This window comes from Lynx rufus, unplaced genomic scaffold (assembly GCF_022079265.1).
Source record: "Lynx rufus isolate CCGP_SWC_20201006 ecotype Redwood Valley unplaced genomic scaffold, mLynRuf1.p SCAF_9, whole genome shotgun sequence".
Lineage (NCBI taxonomy): Eukaryota > Metazoa > Chordata > Mammalia > Carnivora > Felidae > Lynx > Lynx rufus.
The window spans coordinates 109,276,453-109,297,410 of NW_025814897.1; the positions used below are offsets into that span (position 1 = coordinate 109,276,453).

Consider the following 20,958-nt stretch of genomic DNA (forward strand, 5'->3'; position numbering starts at 1 on the left):
GGGGGCTAGTTAGACGGAAGATCCATGAGGATGAGCCTGGTCCAGATGTACGGGGCCCTGCAAGAGGCCTGTCCCATCACATTGCAAAACTGGCTTACATGGGAGGGCATACATTATAGAAAGAGTAAAGGAAATAACTTTCAAACCCAACAAACATAATCATTATGATGGGATTTGACTTCTTACTTTTTTTTTTTCTTCCCTCATTTTCTTTGCTCTTGCCTTGGTCACTTTGGAGCCCCTCATTCTTCTTCAGGATCCTCTTTGAGAAGTTTTCTTTGCTCGCTCCAGCTTGCTTCTTCCTTCACAACCTCCATTACCTATCCTTTGTCCTTCTGTAATTTTCCATTTTTCTCACTATGCATTCTTCTGGATCTCGTAAACCCAATCACACATTAAACAAAATCTTCTAGCCCGTCCCAAATCCCCTTCTCAAACATTTCCCTACAAGTCACAGCTCTTCTCCAAGAAACCAATCTCCACTTGTCCTCTACTGATCAACACATTTTCAGATCTTTCCTTTCTCCTCAAAATGTTCCCATTTCCCTTTTTCTCACCCTTCTTTGTTTCCATTGGCCCTGGCCTCCACCTTCAACCCCAGAAGCTCTTCATTCCCGTGCTCTCCTTTCCTCTCTCGTGTTTACTTCTTCAGGGTCAATAATGCTCTGCTTGGCTCTTAATGTCTCCTTTTTGACTTGCAACACTTCCTCTATCTGCTTCCCTTTCTTTCTTTAGCTTCAGTCCTTCATCTGCCTCATTCACCACTACCTTCACCTATAACCTCTTTCTCTTCCACGGAAACAGATTCATCAGCAATATCATTCATCCCATCCAAGACATCCTCCTCAATTCCCGCCTCCTTAGCCCCTTCGAGCTCATCATTCCCTTCCACTCTTTCAACAGGAATTTCCATCTCAGCACCAGTAACTTCTATCAACCTTTCAATACTCTCTTCATTTATGCTCCCCATTCCTGAATCCTCCAGCTTCTCTCCACTAGGCCCCAGCTTTTCTGCACTTGACTGCAGTTTATCTCCAGTGGATCTCAAATCCTCTCCACTAGTTCCCAGCTTCTCTCCCAGGGATCCCTGGTTCTCTCCACTTGACCCCAGCTTCTCTCCAGTCAGACTCAGCTTTCGTCCACTCAGACTCAGCTTCTCTCCACTTGACCTCAGCTTCCCTCCACTTGACCTCAGCCTCTCTCTACTTGACCTCAACTTCTCTCCACCAGACCTCAGCTCCTCCTCATTCTGCCCTAGTGTATATCCCCTGGATCTCAAGTCCTCTCCGCTGGTCCGTACCCCAGTAACCTTCAACCTGTCTTTAAAACCAGACCCCATCCTAGACCCTGCTGTAGTGCCTGCACCTTCAGATTCAGCGCCTATTTTGCCTCTGAGTTCTTGCTTTCCCCACATCTCCCTTGGGCTGCTTTTCCCCAAACCTGCTGAAGCCTGTGATGCACCTACTACACTGGGCAGTAGCTTCACATCCATCCTTTCCTGACTCTGGCCTGACTTCTCTTTCAAGACCCTCTTTTCCACACCGTCCAGTCTCCAGCTCTCAGAGTCAAGCTTGGGGCCCCACATCCTAGGCTTTTGTGTATTTCTACCCAGGAGCTCCATTCTCTTCCCGATCACAACGAGCCCGTTCCAGGGCACCCACAATTTTTCTCGCTGAATCTGCGCCCCTCTGCTTCCTGGCTCCAGGTGCGACCGCCCGTGACCCCGGGCCTGGCCTCGAGCCTTGCCGCGTCCCCTCACTGCTCTGGGCTGCTTACCCCGCACATCCCTCATACCCCAGAGCGAAGAGTCTAACGGAACCCCTTTCTCCACAGACATTACCCCTCACCCTCGTCCCTGGCCCACCACCCACCCCTGCTCCCCATTCCCTCCCCCAGCCCTCCCCCACCCTCCCACCCTGCCACCCTACCACCCTTGCCCACTAGCCCGCCGCCTTGCCCACCGCCTGGAGGGCGCGCGACTGAGCTAGTGCGCACGCGCAGATCGCGCGAGGCCGTTGGCGCCGCGGCCCGGAGCTGCGGCGCGCGGCTCACTGCCAGCCTGGGGGCGGGGGCTGACGTGGCACGAGGCCTCCGCAACCCCAGAACCCCCGACCCCGGCCCCCACGCAGTCGCCGATTCCCGGCCCTCTCGGTCCCGCGCTGCCCCCTTAAAAGCTGGGGCCAAGCACAGGAACGACAGGCGTTGCAGCCAATGATGTCGCTCACGGTGAACCTGACACCCAATCAAAAGGCGCGGCTGCTAGGGAACGGGTGGGAAGCACGCCTGACTCCAGGTGACTCCGGGCAGGGAGGGGAACGTGTCTCCGTCAGCTGATCGAGTCCCGTGCAACCGGCGAGTTATCGGGGACGAAGCTGCGGGAGCGCGCGGACAGTGGCCGGCCGCGGAATAGTTGCGTGCTGCAGCCACGAAGGAGGGTGATGGAAGGGCGTCAAGAGGCTGGGAAGGAGAACAAGGTAAAGGAAAACGCAAATCCCCTCCCAACCTCCACCTCACTCCATGATACCCAATGATGCCCAATCAGGGAGTGGGGCGTGTGTGCGTGTGTTCGCGCGCACGCGTGAGCTAGAGGAGAGACCTGAGCAAGGGGGTGGGGCGCGTCTGTGGCACCTGCATGGGGCCAAAGGAGGCAGGGTTTACCTTTGCCCTGCCAGGTGGAAAGGGACCGGCACTGCCACTCCTCTCCTCCCTCCCCAGGTTCTGGCTTACCGGGGAAGGAGAGGAAGGAGGGATTGAGAAGGGAATGGAGTACACTTCTTTGCCCAGGAAGGAATCTGGTTCAACACTAATGGCTTCACTTGTGTATTCGTGTTCATGTAACATAAGATCATGAATTCTTCACCCTTTCCTCTTGATTTCGTTCAACAAATAGTTGTTGAGCATCCTTGGGCTCACGGGGGTGCACACTTTTGAGAGTTGGAGGTATGTGCATGGTGGGCTGTGGCTGAGGACAGGGATGGAGTAGCTGTGGTCCATCCCTGAAGTCCTCTCTCCCTCAAGCAGTTACCAAACAGTACAGGTTAGAACAGAGATACTAAGGCAGCAGGGGGGATACAGGAGACTTAGGGGCCCATTGTACCACTGAGCCAGATTGTGTGTGTTGGGGGGATCGCGGTTGGACACAAAAGGAGCCTGCCCTGGGGATGTTGTAGAAGCCAGAAAGTGAGGAGTGGGGTTCAAGTGGAGTTCGTAGAGGTGAGAAGGCCTGAGAGAGACAAAGTATGGAGGAGAAAATATGTGTTTCAGTGTTTATCTATGTTCGTCTTCATGGTTAAATTAATTAATATATGTAAGACGCTTAGATCAGTGCCTGGCATATAGGAAGCTCAAGTATAAGTGTTAGCTGTTGTTACCGTTGTTGTTATAACTGTTATTATATGGGATGTGTACTGGGCTATCAAACTGATGGGTGCATCCTCAAACTTTGTAAGTGCCAGACTCTCTGAATGTCCTCCATTAGATCATGTCCTCTAGAGTAAGCATTGCCTTCTCTAAGGTTCTCCTTTAAACAGAGACGAAAAGAATACTAAATGAAGATGTAAATAAAAATATAATAGAAGATAAAATGAAATAATGCAAAAATACTTGACTAATCTAACAGAAGGCAAGAAAGAAAGGATAAAGGAACAAAAAATAGATGAGCCAAAAAAAAAAAAAAAAAACCACCCAAAAGGCAAGATAGCAAGTTAGTAGCCTATATCAGTAATTACAATAATTATAAATAGACCAAACAGTCCATTAAAAACATATTCAGGGGGTGCCTGGCTGGCTTAATCGGTAGAGCATGTGACTCTTGATCTCGGGGTTGTGAGTTTGCACCCTACCTTGGGTGTAAGGTTACTTTACGTTTATTTATTTTTGAGAGAGAGAGAGCAGGGGAGGGGCAGAGAGAGAGAGGGAGATACAGGATCTGAAGCAGGTTCCAGGCTCTGAGCTGTCAGCACAGAGCGCAATGCAGGGCTTGAGCCCACGAACTGTGAGATCATGACCTGAGCCCAAGGTGGAAATTTGACCGACTGAGCCATGCAGGTGCCGTAGGTTACTTTAAAAAAAAAATCAGAGGCACCTGGATGTCTCAGTGCGTTAAGCGTCTGACTTGATTTCAGCTCCGGTCATGATTTCAGTATTGTGGGATCAAGCCCCACATTGGGCCCTATGCTGACAGCGCAGAGCCTGCTTGGGATTCTCTCTCTCCCTCTCTCTTGCCCCTCCCCCCTTCTGTCTCTCTCTCAGCTCCCCCCTCCCACTCATGCTCTCTCTCTCTCTCCTTCAAAAATAAATAAACATTAAAATAAAAAAATTCAGATTGGATTTTTTTTCAGATTGGATATTTATTTTTTTATTCATTTATTTATTTATTGGGGTGCCTAGATGGCTCAGTCAGTTAAGCAGCCAACTTCAGCCAAAGTCATGATCTCATGGTCCATGGGTTTGAGCCCCACATCTGGCCCTGTGGCTGGAGCCTGCTTTGGATTCTATATTTCCCTTTCTCTCTGTCCCTCCCCCACTCACATTCTGTCTGTCTCTCTCAAAATAATAAACATTTAAAATTTTTATTTATTTATTTATATATAGAGAGAGCATGAGTGGGGGAGAGAGACAGAGAGAGAGAGAGAATCCCAAGCAGGCTCCACGTTCATTACAGAGCCCAATGCGGGGCTCGATCCCAAGACCCTGTGATCATGACCTGAGCTGAAATCAAGAATCAGATGCTCAACCAACTGAGCTACCCAGCCACCCCAGACTGGACTTTTTAAAGACAACTATACTCAGTTAAAAAAGACATACTTTATAAGGATACAAAAAGAATGCTAACCAAAAGAATGCTGGCATGGCTATATTAATTTCAGACAAAGTAGATTCTAAGACAAAAAGTATTACTAGAAATAAAGAGGGACATTTTATAATGATTAAGGAGTCAAGTCAACAGGAAGATAAAACAGTCCTAAATTTATATGCAACTAATAACATCATTTCAAAATATGCAAAGTAAAAGATTATTGAATTAAAAGGAGAAATAGACAAACCCACAATTACAATTATAGGTTTAACACAACTCTCTCAAGTGTTAGAACAAAAAAACAAAAAAAAATATGTAAGGATTTGAGGCTTTAAAATACCATGATTAATCTAATTGATCTAATTGGTTTATGTAGAGCTCTGTACCCAACAACTGCAGAAAACAATTCTTCTCAAGTGCACCTGAAACATTTACCAAAATACATTATATGTTTGGCTATAAAGCAAGTATCAACAAGGTTTGAAACATTGAAATCATACAGAATGAGATCTCTGTCCCAGTAGGATTAAAGAATCAAAAAGATTCCAAAATATTTGGAAAGTAAGCATCATGCTTCTAAATAATGCACAGGTCAAAGAAGAAATTATAATTAACATTAGTTTTTTAAAGAAATTGTCTTGAAAATATGATATATCAAAACTCATGAGATATAGCTAAAGCAGTATCCAGAGGGAAATTTATACCGCCAAATGCATATGTTAGAAAAGAATAAAGGTTGAAAAGTCAATGACCTAAATTTCAATCTCAAGAAACTGGAAAGAGAAGAGCAATTGAAACCCCAAGAAAGAAAAAGGAAGGAAATAATAAAGAGCAGAAATCAATTAATAGATGATAAATATACAAATATAGAAACTCAATAATGCCAAAAATAGTTTTTTGAAAATACTAATATAAATTGATACACTTCCAGGAGTGCCTGGGTGGGTCAGTCGGTTAAGTGTCCAATTCTTGGTTTCGGCTCAAGTCACAATCTCATAGATTGTGAGTTCAAACCCCACCTCAGGCTCCACACTGACAATGCAGAGCCTACTTGGGATTCTCTCTCTCTCCCTCTCTCTCTCTGCCCCCTCCCTCCTCATGCTCTCTCTCTCACACACACAATAAATAAATAAAATTAAAAAAAATTTTTTTTAACATTTATTTATTTTTGAGACAGAGAGAGACAGAGCATGAACGGGGGAGGGTCAGAGAGAGAGGGAGACACAGAATCTGAAACAGCCTCCAGGCTCTGAGCTGTCAGCACAGAGCCCGACGCGGGGCTCGAACTCACTGACTGTGAGATCATGACCTGAGCCGAAGTCGGACGCTTAGCCGACCAAGCCACCCAGGCGCCCCTAAACTTTTTTTTTAATGATTAACTTCTGGGGTACCTGGGTGGCTCAGTCGGTTAAGCGTTTGACTCTTGATTTTGGTTCAGGTCATTCTAATGGTTCATGAGATTCAAACGTGAAATAGAATCCCACAATCTCTCTCTCCCCCGTCTCTCTAAATAAATAAATAAATAAATAAATAAATAAATAAATAAACTAAAAAAATTGATAAACTTGTAGCAAGACTGATAGAGACAGAGCAAGAGGGAGACTGAGAGGAAGGAACAGAGAAAATATTAATTACCAAAACCAGGAGTGATAAAAGTGCACATTGATAGAGATGTTTCAGACATTAAAAAGATAGAGTTTTTTTTTTTAATTTTTTTTTCAACGTTTATTTATTTTTGGGACAGAGAGAGACAGAGCATGAACGGGGGAGGGTCAGAGAGAGAGGGAGACACAGAATCGGAAACAGGCTCCAGGCTCTGAGCCATCAGCCCAGAGCCCGACGCGGGGCTCGAACTCATGGACCGCGAGATCGTGACCTGGCTGAAGTCGGACGCTTAACCGACTGCGCCACCCAGGCGCCCCAAAAAGATAGAGTTTTTAAGAACAAGTTTATGCCAACAAATGAGAGAATTCAAATAAAATGGACAAACTACTTGAAAAGTGCAACTTACCAAACCTGACACCAAAATTAGAAAGTCTGAATAGTCCCTGGGGTACCTGGGTGGCTTAGTCAGTTAAGCATCTGATTTTGGCTCAGGTCATGATCTCACTCATTCCTGAGTTTGAGCCCCGTGTTGGGCTCTGTGCTGACAGCTCAGAGCCTGGAGCCTGTTTCAGATTCTGTGTCCCTTCTTGCTCTCTGCCCCTCCTCCACTTGCATTCTCTCTCTCTCTCTCTCCTTCAAAAATAATAAACATTAAAATCTGAATAGTCCTATGTCTATTATAGGAAGTAAATCTATCATTTAAAAGTGTTCAAAACTACCTCTCTAAGCTCATATCATTTCACATGTGAATTCTTTTGAAACATTAAAGAAAAACTAATACCATTCTTATATAAATTATTCCAAAAGCAGAAATAGAAGGCACAATTCCAACTTATTTTAGAAGAATAACATAACCTTGATACAAAAACCTGTCAAGAGGAGGCGGGTGGTGGTGATGGTTGCACAACACTGTGAATATACTTAATACCAATAAACTGCTTAAAAATGGTCAAAATGAATCTTCTGTGTTATGTGTATTTTACCACACACACACAAAAATACCTGTTGAAATCATTAAAAGAAAGGAAAAATATAGGTTAACATCTCTTGTGAACATAAATGGAAAAATCACAAAATATTATCAAGTTGAATAAGCAATATATAAAAACATAGTACTTCATGATGAAGGCTTTATTCCAGGAATGCAGGGTGGCTTAATAATTGAACATTAATCAGTGAAATTAAGCACATACACAGAATAACAGGAGAACCCATATGATATCGCAATAAAGGGAGGAAACATTGATAAAAATCAACACTCTTACCAAACTAGGCATAGAAGGGAGTCTCACTGATCTGATAGGGCATCTGAAAACATCTTCAGGCTCACATTTTGAATGCATTCCCTCTGAGATCAGAAACAAGTCAAGGATTTCCTTTTTCACCAGGTCACCACTTCTGCAGAGGTTCTAGCAAGTGCAATAAGGCAAGAAAAAGAAAGAAAAGGTATAAAGGTTGGAAAGGAAAAACTAAAACTATCATTATTTTATATCGTAGGCTTGTATAGGGACGAAATCCAAAATAATCTACAAGCTATTAAAAGTAGTATGTAAATTTAGCAAGGTTTTTGGACACAAGGGATATAAAAATCAATTGTGTGTTTCTACATACTAGCAACAAATAATTAGGAAATGAAATTTTTAAAAATCGCATTTAAAATAGCAACAATAATAAAAAATCATGGGGCACCTGGGTGGATCAGTCAGTTAAGCCTCCAACTTTGGCTCAGGTCATGATCTCACGGTTCGTGAGTTCAAGTCCCGCGTCGGGCTCTGTGCTGACAGCTCAGAGCCTGGAACCTGCCTCAGATCCTGTGTCTCCTTCTCTCTGCCCCTCCCCTGCTCATGCTCTGTGTTCCTGTCTCTCAAAAACAAATAAATATTTTAAAATGTAAAAAAATAATAAATCATAAAATACCTAGGAATGAATGTAACAAAAGATGTGCAAAACCTTTACAGAGAACACTCCAGAACATTACTGAGAAAAATTAAAGAAGACCTAAATAATTGGAAGGCTATTTCATGTTGATGGATTGGAAGAATCAACATTGTAAAAATGTATATCCTTCCCAAATTGATCTATAGATTGAATTTAATCTCAATCAAAATCCCAGCAGGCTTTTTGGGTGGAAATTAACAAAGCTGGTTCTACAATTTATACATAAATGCAAAGACCTATAATAGCCAAAATGATTTTGAAAATGAAGAAAGTAAATTCTATTTGATTTCAAGTTTGTCTGTCAATTACAATCATCAAGACAGTATGATATCAGAAGTACAGACATGTAGAGTACAGAGCTGATAACATTTATGAAGTCCATTTATTTTCTACCAAGATGTGCACCAAAGCAAATCAATCAAAAGATAGTCTTTTTAGGCCACCTGACTGGCACAATCAGAAGAGCATGCGGCTCTTGATCTCGAGGTCATGAGTCCAAGCCCCATGTTGGGTGTAGAGATTACTTAAATAAACTTAAAAAAATCTTTTTTTATTTTTTTAAAAAAATTTTTTGACGTTTATTTATTTTTGAGACAGAGAGAGACAGAGCATGAACAGGGGAGGGGCAGAGAGAGAGGGAGACACAGAATCGGAAACAGGCTCCAGGCTCTGAGCTGTCAGCACAGAGCCCGACGTGGGGCTCGAACTCACAGACCGTGAGATCATGACCTGAGCCAAAGTCGGACGCTTAACCGACTGAGCCCCCAGGCGCCCCAGAATAGTCTTTTTTTAAACAAATAGTGCTAAAATGGCTGGCTATTTATATGGCAAAAATGAGTCACAACCCATACCTTACACTGTATACAAAATGAATTGAAAGTGGATCATAGACATAAATGTAAAAGCTAAAACTATTAATTTCTAGAAGAAGAAAAAATAGGAGAATATCTTTATCTTTATGACCTGGGGGTAGGCAAAATCTCTTCAAGAGTACACAAAAACCCTTAATCATAAAAGAAAAGACTGACATATTGGAGCTCGTAGAATTATAAGCCATTAGGAGAGTAAAAAGGAAACCAAAGAATAGGAGATATACTATTGAGAACACATATTGACAACACATATAACTGACAAAGGGCTTGTCTCCAGAGTATATAAAGAGTTCCTACAAATTAATAATTAAAAAAAGACAATCTGATTTTTAAAAGAAGAGGGTAGGGATGAAGCAAAAGACTTGAATAGGCACTTGACAAAAGATGTCCAAATGGCCAATAGGTTCATAAAATGATGTTCATCATCATTCCTCATCAGGAAATACAGGTTAAAACCACAATGCACGATTATCATACCTCCACCAGTATAGCTAATATAAAAAGGACTAACAACTCTAAGTATTGGCAGGGGTGTTGTGCGACTGGAACTTCCAAACAGTGCTGGCAGGAGTATAAATTTGCATGATCACCTTGAAAAACTGGCAGTATCTGTGATAGCATTTAATAAACACACGCCCACCCTGTGACCAAACAATTCTCATACCCAGCAGAAATGAGTACTTAGGTTCCTCAAAAGACATACGCAAGACTGTTCATGGAAGCCTTACTCACAGGAGAGTATCTATGCTCAAGGAGAGCCTTGAGTATCTATACTCAAGGAGAATAGATACGTAAACTCTGATATATTCATATGGAATACTACACAGCAGTGAAAGAGTTACTAGTGCACTCAGCAACATAGATGGATGTCATGAAGGAACATGGAAACAATGGTGTCTACTTCATTTACGTGAAGTTTAAGGCCAGGGCAAAATAATCTAGGGTGGTAAAAGTCAGTCGTCCATAGTATGTGCTAAATATGTGCCAAAGCCTGTGAGAGGAGAGAGTGAGACCCCTGGATGTGAGAGGTGGGAAGGTGCCAGTTTATATATACATACACACACACACACACACACACACACACACACACACGTATACGTATACGTATATGTATATGTATATGTATATGTATATGTATATGTATATACTGGCAAGCAATTCTTGAGGGTAGAATGGCCTCTTCCCCTTCACTTGGCACAGTGGTGTAGACATAGTAGGTGTTCAATAAATGTGTGTTGAAAAGCTCGGTGCAAGAATGAACTCGTAGTTTCATGCCTCGCGGATCTTTTCCCTTAGAGAAATGCACCCGCTTTGCCCACAAGCCAATGCCTCTTGGGACTAAAAGCGGTGAATGGTCTCAGGAACCCCTCAAAAGGGGGCGAGAACATCTTATCTAACTCTCTTTAGGCCCTGATGAAAGGGTACCTGAAGTAACCAGCTGGGGAAGAGGTAAGCTGGTAGCTAAGAAAGGATTTGGGGGTCTGGAATTGAGACACTGGGTTCACATCTGGTCCTGCCACTTTGCAGCTGTGTGATTTCAGAAAAGTTATTTCACCTCTCTGGTGGTCTGCTTCCGTGTCTCTGAAATGGGGAGCATTCTGGCTGCTTCTGAGGTTGGAAGTGTGGGAAAGTGTTGTAGTAACGGTAAGGCCCCGAGCCGTGACTTATCAGGATCCCTCTAGGGGTAGCTGGTGACCCCAGGGCATTGGAGAAGCAGTGCTGCTGAGGTGGGCTTTGCAGGAGGACCTGAAGTCAGAGGTGAGGATGCGGGTAAGGGGCTGTGGTCAGTCATGTCCGAAACCTCCCCTCCCCGGCAGCCCTCCTCCATATCAGTGGACCCGCAGGGAGACAGCTCCTTACAGGTGGAGATCTCTGATGCAGTGAGTGAGCGGGACAAGGTGAAATTCACTGTTCAAACCAAGGTGAGGCTGCCAGGGGAGCAAGAGGGCAGTTCGGATGCCTGCCTGAGGAGCCTGCTGCCCCCAGCCTTTGCTTGCCCCAGGGGGTGGTGGGCAGATGCCGACAGAGACTTCGGGCCCTGTTCCTCAACCTGGCCCCTGCCCCCTGCCCCTCTGAGAAAGCAAGCATCTTGTCTAGTCTCCAGCTGGCCGTTTGCCTCTGGCCCCAAGTCCTAACCCTCCCCCCGTCCATCATCCCGAGTGACATCATGGACGGCCAAGCCACCAAGGCCCACCTTGGGCCTCACCTGGGATGTGGGATTGGGGAAGCCCAAAAGTGGGTGCCCAGGATGCTTGATGGGTGCAGGGTTTGGGAGGGGAGGAGAGACACCTCAGACAGGCTTCTCGGCTTCCAGAGCTGCCTCCCTCACTTCGCCCAGACGGAATTCTCAGTTGTGCGGCAGCACGAGGAGTTCATCTGGCTCCACGATGCCTACGTGGAAAATGAGGAGTACGCCGGCCTCATTGTGAGGAGGGGCAGGGCGGGCTGGGGTTGTGAGGGGCAGGCCCGGGTGCTTGGATGGGGATAGAAGACCGGGCCACGCTTCGCCGTGCCGGGGATGGCCTTCTCAGCAACGAGAGAACCTCCCAGCTCTGTCCCTCCCTTGGGCAGATCCCCCCAGCCCCTCCAAGGCCAGACTTTGAGGCTTCGAGGGAAAAGCTGCAGAAGTTGGGCGAGGGGGACAGCTCCATCACGCGGGAAGAGTTTGCCAAAATGAAGCAGGAGCTGGAAGCGTGAGTGTCACGGCCTTTCCTTGTCTGTGACGGAGCCCCAGGCCCACCCCCTTCCTGAGAGTCCTAGGATTTCATCACCTGTGGATGGAGACCCTGGCCTCTGACCCCAGGGCTTCTGAGGGGCAGGAGACCCAGCAGAGCCTCGCAGGGCCTTGAGCTTCCTGCCATTTTCTGCAGGGAGTACCTGGCAATCTTCAAGAAGACAGTCGCGATGCATGAGGTCTTTCTGCAACGCCTGGCGGCCCACCCCACCCTGCGTCGAGACCACAACTTCTTTGTCTTTTTGGAATATGGCCAGGATGTGAGCTGGGCCAGAGCACTGGGGTCACCCTCGGGGGCAGGGGGCACGACGCGAGGTGGGCTCAAGCCTCTGTCTCGTCAGCTCCACAAGTGGCATGTGCCTGGGGTGGGAAGTGCAAATGCCCTCCCCAACATCACACTCTCCCCATGTGTGCTTCAGCTCAGTGTCCGAGGAAAGAACAGGAAGGAGCTCCTTGGGGGATTTCTGAGGAATATCGTGAAGTCTGCGGATGAAGCCCTCATCACCAGCATGTCAGGGCTCAAGGTGACCCGTGGGGGCCCTCTGCAGATTCCACCCAGGCCCTCAAGTCCACAGCAAAGATTGAGGCCTAGGGTGGCTGGGGGAGGGAAACCGCTGGTGGGGGCGTGGCCTAGAAGGAGATTGTGCTACCCTTGCATGTCCATGGGTGCCGTGCTCCTGCTGACTCGGTATAAGGGGCTCCCGTCTGGCTCCCTTAGGAGGTGGATGACTTCTTTGAGCATGAGAGGACCTTCCTGCTGGAGTACCACACCCGGATCCGGGATGCCTGCCTGCGGGCAGACCGTGTCATGCAGTCCCACAAGTGTATGCAGGGCCCAAGGGATTCTGGGTTCTCCGCCCCCTCTCGCCGGCATTCCTACTCCCTGCAGGGAGAAAAGAGAGCAGGAAGTGCCCCGGGTCTCACTATGACCACAAACACCAGGGGTGGGGCTTGATGTGCAGACCAAGGGACTCTGATGGAGGGTTGTTCCCCAACAGGCCTGGCAGATGATTATATCCCTATCTCCGCTGCACTGAGCAGTCTGGGAACACAGGAAGTCAACCAGCTAAAGACGTGAGGACTCCCTCTCACCCCTCCTGCCCTCTCTCTATGCCTGTAATACTGTGTCTACCCACTAGGGGTCACTGTGGAAACCTACTATGGGCTGTAGGTGGGAGGTGCAGAAGTTCCTTCCTGCTGGGATTTGGGAGAAGTGAGGGAGATTTCCCCAAGGGCGGGGTGGGGGGTGCGAGTGCTAAGGGAGGCTTTAGGGTGGGAGGCTTTAAGCAACACCCCCTCAAGATCTCTGCCCTAACTCTTCCCCGCTGCCTCCTAGGAGCTTCCTCAAATTGGCAGAACTCTTTGAACGACTAAGGGTGAGTACTGCTTCCTGTATTGGAAGGGCACCCAACGATCCTTTGCAGGGGACAAAAGAGTCCTGAAAATGGAGAAAGCTCCAGGGTCATTTTGGAATGTTCGGTGATGACTTGGACCCAGCGGTACCCTGGACTCACCGTTAGTTAAACCCTATTGAGGGGGAGTGGGGACAGGGATCCAGCCTCAAGTGCGTGTGTGGCGTTAGGGGAGGGGGTGGGCACCAGGGTTGCCAAGGCATTTACAAGGATGTGCCACGTGCCTCTAGCAGGCTGCACTGCATCGCCAACATCCTGCCCCAGACACACACTTCCTCTTCTCCAAGAGTCACTGCAGCGTGCCGGTCTTTCTAAAATGTGTTGGATCACATCTCTTCCCTGCTCAAGGCCCTTCAGTGACCACGCCGCTTCCAGAAACTGCCCCAAATACAAAGCCCGAAGTTCTTAGCTTGCATTTTAGGCCTTTCAGGATCCAACCACCACCGTCCAAGTGCCCCCACTAAACTCATGAACACATACTAGGCTTGCACACCTACAGCGCCTTTGGCTGTTGTCTTAATTCCTTCCCAAGATCCAGATCAGATGCCACTCTTTAGTGGTTTTCCTTGGCCTGCTCCCCTGAATATCAGGGTTTGACCTAGAGTGGTTATCCAGTGACTCTCTGATATTAAGATGAGCAGCAGTACCCCAGCCCTTAGCTGCCCCTCTGTAAGCTCCCTCCCCAGCCTCCAAACTTCCTGATTCAGAAGCTGGAAGGCCGAGTGGCCTCTGACGAGGACCTCAAGCTGTCAGACATGCTGAGATACTACATGCGAGACTCACAGGCGGCCAAGGTGAGACGTGGCCCCGGAGCAAACCTCAGGGCTGGAGAACAGCAGGAGCAACAGGGGAGGGCAGGCAGGCGAGGCCGTGGGCACCAGTGATCCCGTGCCCCTGCTGGCCCCAGGACCTGCTGTACCGGCGGCTGCGGGCGCTGGCCGACTACGAGAACGCCAACAAGGCACTGGACAAGGCACGTACTAGGAACCGGGAGGTGCGGACCGCGGAGAGCAACCAGCAACTGTGCTGCCGACGCTTCGAACGCCTCTCTGACTCAGCCAAGCAGGGTAAACCCCATGGCTCCGCAACCCCTGCCACTGGGCAGCCTACCCTGCCAGGGTCCCCACTTCTCCCCCCTCCTCCCCAGAGCTCATGGATTTCAAGTCCCGCCGTGTGTCCTCCTTCCGCAAGAACCTCATCGAGTTGGCAGAGCTGGAGCTCAAACACGCTAAGGTGAGCCCTCCGGCCTCCGGGCCGTCTTGCTGTCCCTCTGCCATCCACTCCCAGACCTCTAGATTCTTGCCAAATGCTTGCAAGTATGTGTCAAGGGGGAGGTGGACCTTGAGCAGCCCCAGTTGAGGTTCAGGGCCAGGTTTCCTCTTGCACCAGGACCCCTTCCCTTATCACCATCAGCAGTAAGCCCTCAACAAATGGTGGCCGTTATTGCTGAGAATAAGAATGCAAGGATGGAAGGGACAGGAGGTGTGGGAAGAGGAGCACCCTGAAGCAGGGAGCAGGGTGGCAGGGCGTTGGGGGGGGGCATCAAGGACCTCTCTCCTATGCAGGCCAGCACCCTCCTTCTCCGGAACACCCTTGTCGCGCTCAAGGGGGAGCCTTAGAGCAGCCAGAGCCTGCTCTGGGGCCTTTTAGTGGCAAGAGCCCCCCCCCCCCACCCTTCTCACCCCAACAAGATGCCACCCCCACAGCAGCCACTAGCCAGGCCCCATGACCTCCCAGGGTAAGGGCAAGCCCAAGCCCTACTCCCACCCAAAGGTGTCAGGTCCTACAAAAGGAAGATAGGGCAGCATGAGTACCATCCTTGGTCACAGGTAAGCAGAACCCCAGCTTTGGGGAGGCCTGGGACCTGGACCTCCCTCCTCTCCTGGGGACCAAGGGGCAGCCCCCACACCTTGTCCCCCATCCCACCCCCAGAGTTCATTTGTCCCCATCCTGTTCACAAATAAAGAACTTGGTTCTTGCTACAAGGAGGCGTTTGTCCTCACTTCCCACAGCTCCAGGGCCCAGATTCACCAGGGTACTATGGAGACCAGACCCTGGGTAACCCCCCCCCCCCCCCCCCCGTGTCCTCAAAGGTAACTACTCCTTCCTGCTTCCCTCTTGGATACTGGCAAGCTCCAAGGAACTAAGGGACCAGCTTTAACACCGAGGCTTTTTTCCCTCCAGTTCAGGTGACTGGGAGTGGGGAACTATAATCCTGCATCCACACCCTCAGGGTACAACTTCTAGGATACTTTTACCTCCTAGGCAGGTGAAAACCCAAAGTACAGGTTGGAGAGCCAGCAGCAATATCGGCAGAAGGCTCAGGGCCACAGCCAACACCCTCTTGATTAAACACAGGGAGGTGGGACCCAAGACACTTGGGTCTGAAGTCCTGGGCTCTACCTGGCTCGGCCCCACCCTGGACTTCAGTCCCACCTGCAGGAGGCCAAAGGCTTAACTTGGCTTCTGACTCACAGCAGCCACTGCACCCAGCCCTCACAGATGAATCAGCCATCCATGAAAGAAGGTAGAGAAAAACCAAAGAAAACCTCGCAGACAGACTAAACAGCTCAACAGGCAATTTGTAACTTGCAAGCTCATAGCCTCCATTAGGCAGGACTGAGCGGGGAGTCAGGGAATGGGTCTCAGCGACCAGGGACCCACCCGTGGAAATGCTATGGGCTTAAGAGCTCAAGCACGAAGCCCCTTCTGCTCAAGGGACTCCTGTGACTGGCAGCAGGTGCGCCCTGGCTCAGCCACCTCAACAGCCAGTTTGGCACCAGCTGTGGCACCACCTAGGAGTGTCAGAGGGAGGCTCTGCCAGTTGCTGGGGCCAAGTGAGGAGGGGGTGGGTGGAGCTCTGGTATAGAAAAGAGATGCTGCTCATTATCTCAGCACACCTCCCCCCCCCCCCAAGGTCCCTGGGGCCCCAACCCTGAAACAAACATCCCATTAGTGAGCCTTTTTATTGTCGTGTGTGTGTTTGTTTTTTTTTTAATTGAAGGTCCCTTACTGGTCCTGCCTCCATGAGTGGCGAAGACCAGGGGCAAAAGGGAGGGGAACCAGCGGCGCGAGGAGGGGTCATCTCCACAACATTCCATTTATACACAGAACTAAACAGACAAGCACAGAGTCACTATTGCGGTTAGAAGTTGGCAGCATGGGAAAAGGGAGGAACAGGTGGGGAATTGGGGCATCGTTAAAAAAAATACAGGCCCCCCCCAAACTGGGGTGCCTGGGGGGAACTTGGTCTGCTTCAACCCAAGAGGAATCAGAAGATCAAAAGCAGTTTGGGAACGCCAGAACCGTCAGGGATGGAGGGAGGAGGAAGGTCCAGGGGGTGAGGGGGCTGTTTGGCAACTGGGGCGAAGGGATTGCCCTCCCCCTGCTGGGATCCCCCCAGCCCCTCCGGTCTGGCAGGAAGGGGGCAGCCTGCAACCCCCACGGGCAGGTCTGGGGCTGCCAGATGCTCCAGGCAGGGGGCTGGAGGGGGCTCACAAAGGCTTGCCCTCCAGGGAGATGACGGCGCTGCCCCCCAGTTTCTCGGCCAGGGTGCAGCGGTCCTTGACCTCCTCGTAGCAGTTTGCTTGTAATTCATGCTTGATCCCTGTGAGGAAGAATGAGAGCATCTGTGAGCAGGATGCACTGGGGGAGGGGAAGTCGGGGCTGGGAAGGAGCCAATCAGAACAGATGGTAGGGACAAGGTTACGTTCCAGCAGGCGGGGGAGAGGAGGGGGAGGTATCTTGTATACCATGCCATTCACCCCCCACCTGCAGCCAAAGCCTGAGTGAAGAGGCACATGGCACCAATGCCGGCCCTTACCCGTCAGCTTCTTCTTGATGGCGTCCTTGGAGCTGGCATAAATCATTTTGCTCTTGAGGGGTGCACATTCAGGTGCCCTGGAGGGAAACAGAGTCAGAGAACATGCGACAAAATTCCCTCTTGGAGTCTAGCAAGTGCCCTCAAGTGGGAGAGGACCTCAAGAACCCCCTGAACTGGTCCTCAGCTTTCAAGCTTTTATCAAGTTCCTCTCTGACCAGTGTTTCGTTCCAACACCCTCCCCCCAAACACACACACCTCTGGGTTAACCAGGAGCCACAGAAGCTGAATACTGAGAAGGAAGAGTGGGGCGGGGCTGGGGCAGGTGACAGGAGGCAGTGCCTGCATGAGGGTCTCACCAGAAGATAAACACCAGGTCCTCCTTCTTGCTCTCCTTGGTCTCGTAGGTGGCATCATAGAGGGCATAGCGGCAGTCCTTGTCTGGCAGCATCTTGACAAAGGTGGCGTAGGGATCGTCTACAGTCTGGCCCACATCACCCACCAGGATCTCCTTGCCCTCCTCCAGGATGATGTTCTTCTTGTCCTCACTCAGGCAGAAGAGTACCGCCTTCTTGCGCTTCTTCACCTCCTCTGGTGTTGAGGACTTACGAACCTTCATGTCATTGAACACTTTGATGACACCATCAGAGACTGCCACACCAGAGGCCTGGAGAATGAGCCACATATACTTTACAAACGAAAGATTTCTGGGACTCCCTGTAAAGTCCCTTCTTTGCAATCTTAGGAGATCTGTATAGATGCCAACAAATATGGTCCTCAGCCCCAAGAGCTCATCAATCCCCTTCCCAAGATAAATGTCACCATTTTCCCACCCAAGCCACTGTCCAAGAACTAGACAGGACACAACCCCAGAATGGCAATCACAGAAGAGACCTCTAATCATCGAATTCAACATCATCCTCCCCCACCGAACATCTTACAGCCTAGAAACTGCAGACCTGTGAAGACCAGAACCTTGGCTTTGATGTGAGCCCAGAATTAAAAGAACCCACAAGCTACTGACTCGTTTTCTTAAAGTACTCAATCTCAGTTCCTGGATAAAAGTGCTGACTCAAAACTTCACACATAGGGAAAGGGGACCCAGGTACTCAAGTCATAGATAGCCACCTCTTCTGCAAACAGAACCACAATGGTAGGTGAGACACCAATGAGTTCAACAACCCTCGCTAAGTCTTTCAGAACTACTCAATGCAGTTGTTACACAAACCATCCTCTTTCTTGCCGAGGTCTTCTTCAACCAAAGCAGAAATCACAATCCCTAATTAAGGCCCTACCCCATAACCTTCCTGTCCTCCCGGAAAAATGCAGGACCCCAAGATCGCTGATAGAAGTTAGCAGGCCAAACCCAAGTGCCCACGGACCCCGAAAGCTTCTTAAACGTCTATTTTGGGCCATCCTGGGGGACACCCTCAACACGAGAGGGTCTACCGCCCACAGTGAAATCAGCTGTGCCCCCCACTCCCGGAACTGCAGAAGCCGGCCACGTGACTCCGCCGCTTCCGGAGTAGGCGGAGAAAAGTGCTCGCCAGGGCCCGGCCCGTCCGGGCGAGAAAGCTGTGCCCGGAGGCAGTAGCACCCCCAGGGCCTCAACCCCAAGGAATCGCTTTTACCGACCGGCGTTATCAGCCCCGTCCGCTGCCGGCTGGAGCCTTGGGCAAGTTACACAACCTTCAGTTCTCTTAGCCCTGGGGCCGAACATGGGGCGGGCGGGGTGGTTTCCGGGCGGTGCCCGCCTGGGTCACTTCCCCAAACTCGGCTCCACCCTCAGGCCCCATCCGGGAGAGCCGAAGGCCCCGCTGGTCCAGGGCTTCGGGCCCAGCGGAGGGGCCTGAGCGTATGCGCACGCGCCGGCCGACTGCGCCGTTCCAGCCTTTGCCGGATGTACGGAGCACACAACCCTGATCGCTTTGTGGGCTCCCTCGCTACCGATCAGAACGGTGATCTCCGCGGTGCAAACCCGCGGCTCCGTGTCGCGCGGTGCAAGCCCCCGATTCCAATCGCCAGTGCCTGGACCCCGACGCCCTCGCATCTCCATTGGCCCAACGCCCCCGCCCCTCCTGGGTGCAGACATCCTTGCCACCTGCTCTCGAGACAGACCCGCCAGTCGAGGGAGGGTGACGCGGAGACAGGAACAGCCCTTGGGTGGGGTGCGCGCGCCAAGACCGCTCGCGCGCTTTTCCTTCGCCGCCCCCCGGGCCGAGTTCCGATGCCGCATGCTCCTATCGAACGCGCGCCCCCGTGAACCGACTTGCCTCGGCGCGCGTCCCCGGCGGCTCCGCGAGGGGCGGGCGCGCGCGCGCCACGGACCCCTCCCCCACAGTCGGTGTCCGCGCGAGCGCACCAGCGCGGTGGGGGAGGGGAAGGGAGTCCAGGGGGCGCGCGAGCGTCGTCCGAGGCGGCCCTCCCCAGCGCCCGCGGGCGCGCACGCGCGTCCCAACGCCGCCCGCCCCTCAGTCCGAGACCCTCATCCCGCCCGGGGCGCTGGGGGAGGGGGTGCCGACGTCGCTCCCCCTTCCCCCCCCCCGCGCGCAGACCGACTCGCAGCCACCACCCCTCAGTCGCCATGGCCTGCTGCTCACCATGTTTCCGGAAGCGAAAGGGAGATAGCAAGGAGAGTCAGAAAAGACAAGAGCCGCTGCAGCTGCTGCCGGGATCCGACTGAACGCGGCCTCTCCCGGCCCCTTCCGTTTAGTATGAGCCGCACAATGAGGGGCGGGGCGGGCTTCCGGCGCCCTCCCCACGGGCCGACGGGAAGTGAAGTCCAAGGGTCCTGCGCTGTTCTCGGGCTCGCTGGGTAACGGAGTCTTTTTCGCCAGCAGGCCTCCCAGCGCCACATTGCATGCTGGGAAACGTAGTCCGAGGCAGCCAAGAGGGGCGGGGCCATGGCACGGAGAGCGCGCCCATTGGCCCAATTTTCCAGGAAACGCTCAGCTGAGCAAAGGGCCCCGGCTCTAGGTAATGGGACCCGAAAATGAGTCGTCGACCTCGCCGCTCTTTATCCGCAGCGAAACTGTTTCCTAAGATCCATCTTGGCACTTTCTGGTCTGAAAATTTTGAGTTAATATTTTGCTTTTCTGAATTGAAGCAACTTATTCATTGACCTGGAATCCAGTCCTAGAGCAAGGAGAATAGAAAGTGTAAGGCGTCTTCAATTCAATAAAAAATTTCTTGAGCACCCTTCATGTGCAAAGCCACTTGCATACTGAGAAAAGGCTATCTGCAACTTCGATTAAATTAGAACAAGAAAAAAAAAAACCAGGGGGAAAAAAAACAGGGAAAGGCTACAAGGAAGTCTTTGAAAATAGAGCTTTGTCCTTTTTTTTAAAAGATGTCTGACAAATTCACGGAACAATAAAGGGAGAAGGGCACGGTTTTGTGCGATCAATTCAATTCAAAGATTTTGTGCTAGACACAGTGAAAAGGGGAAATAGATATTAAACCAGACTTGACTCTCGTTCTCGAGTTGATAGCCAGGCTTACGTCTAACTTAATACCCGGGAGAATTAAGACACAGCTTTGTGTGGGCCTATGTTTTAAACAAAACGGATGAGGGTACGGGAGTTTTCGTTGGCCTCGAACAATGACAATGGCCATAAGCTCTACAGAAACACATAAAGAGTCGCAAACAAGGGAACTGGGGGCATGGATCCCATCACTGGAATAAAGGATGTAAATGAAGGGTTGCAAGTCCGGTCTTCCCGACCGGGAATGGGGGCCCCTCGTAGGGCATGCCGGGGATTGTAGTCAGAGACATCCTG

At 50.2% G+C, this 20,958-nt stretch overlaps 2 protein-coding genes across 2 annotated transcripts; one reads left to right on the forward strand and one right to left on the reverse strand.

The window, feature by feature from the left end:
• The first annotated feature begins 2,438 nt into the window (after positions 1–2,438).
• On the forward strand, positions 2,439–15,015 carry SNX32 (sorting nexin 32). The gene is made up of 13 exons (XM_047071772.1): positions 2,439–2,474; positions 11,031–11,135; positions 11,528–11,638; positions 11,785–11,906; positions 12,084–12,207; positions 12,367–12,471; positions 12,666–12,771; positions 12,946–13,021; positions 13,284–13,323; positions 14,067–14,153; positions 14,267–14,426; positions 14,507–14,592; positions 14,925–15,015. The coding sequence occupies exons 1-13, from the start codon at positions 2,439–2,441 to the stop codon at positions 14,976–14,978; spliced, it is 1,212 nt and encodes a 403-aa protein (XP_046927728.1). The 3' UTR covers positions 14,979–15,015.
• Positions 15,016–16,321: 1,306 nt separating this feature from the next.
• Positions 16,322–19,881, reverse strand: CFL1 (cofilin 1). Its single transcript, XM_047071454.1, has 4 exons — positions 19,780–19,881; positions 17,539–17,846; positions 17,183–17,259; positions 16,322–16,966 (listed from the first exon to the last, which is right to left on the reverse strand). The coding sequence occupies exons 1-4, from the start codon at positions 19,780–19,782 to the stop codon at positions 16,854–16,856; spliced, it is 501 nt and encodes a 166-aa protein (XP_046927410.1). The 5' UTR covers positions 19,783–19,881; the 3' UTR covers positions 16,322–16,853.
• Between the last annotated feature and the right edge of the window lie 1,077 nt (positions 19,882–20,958).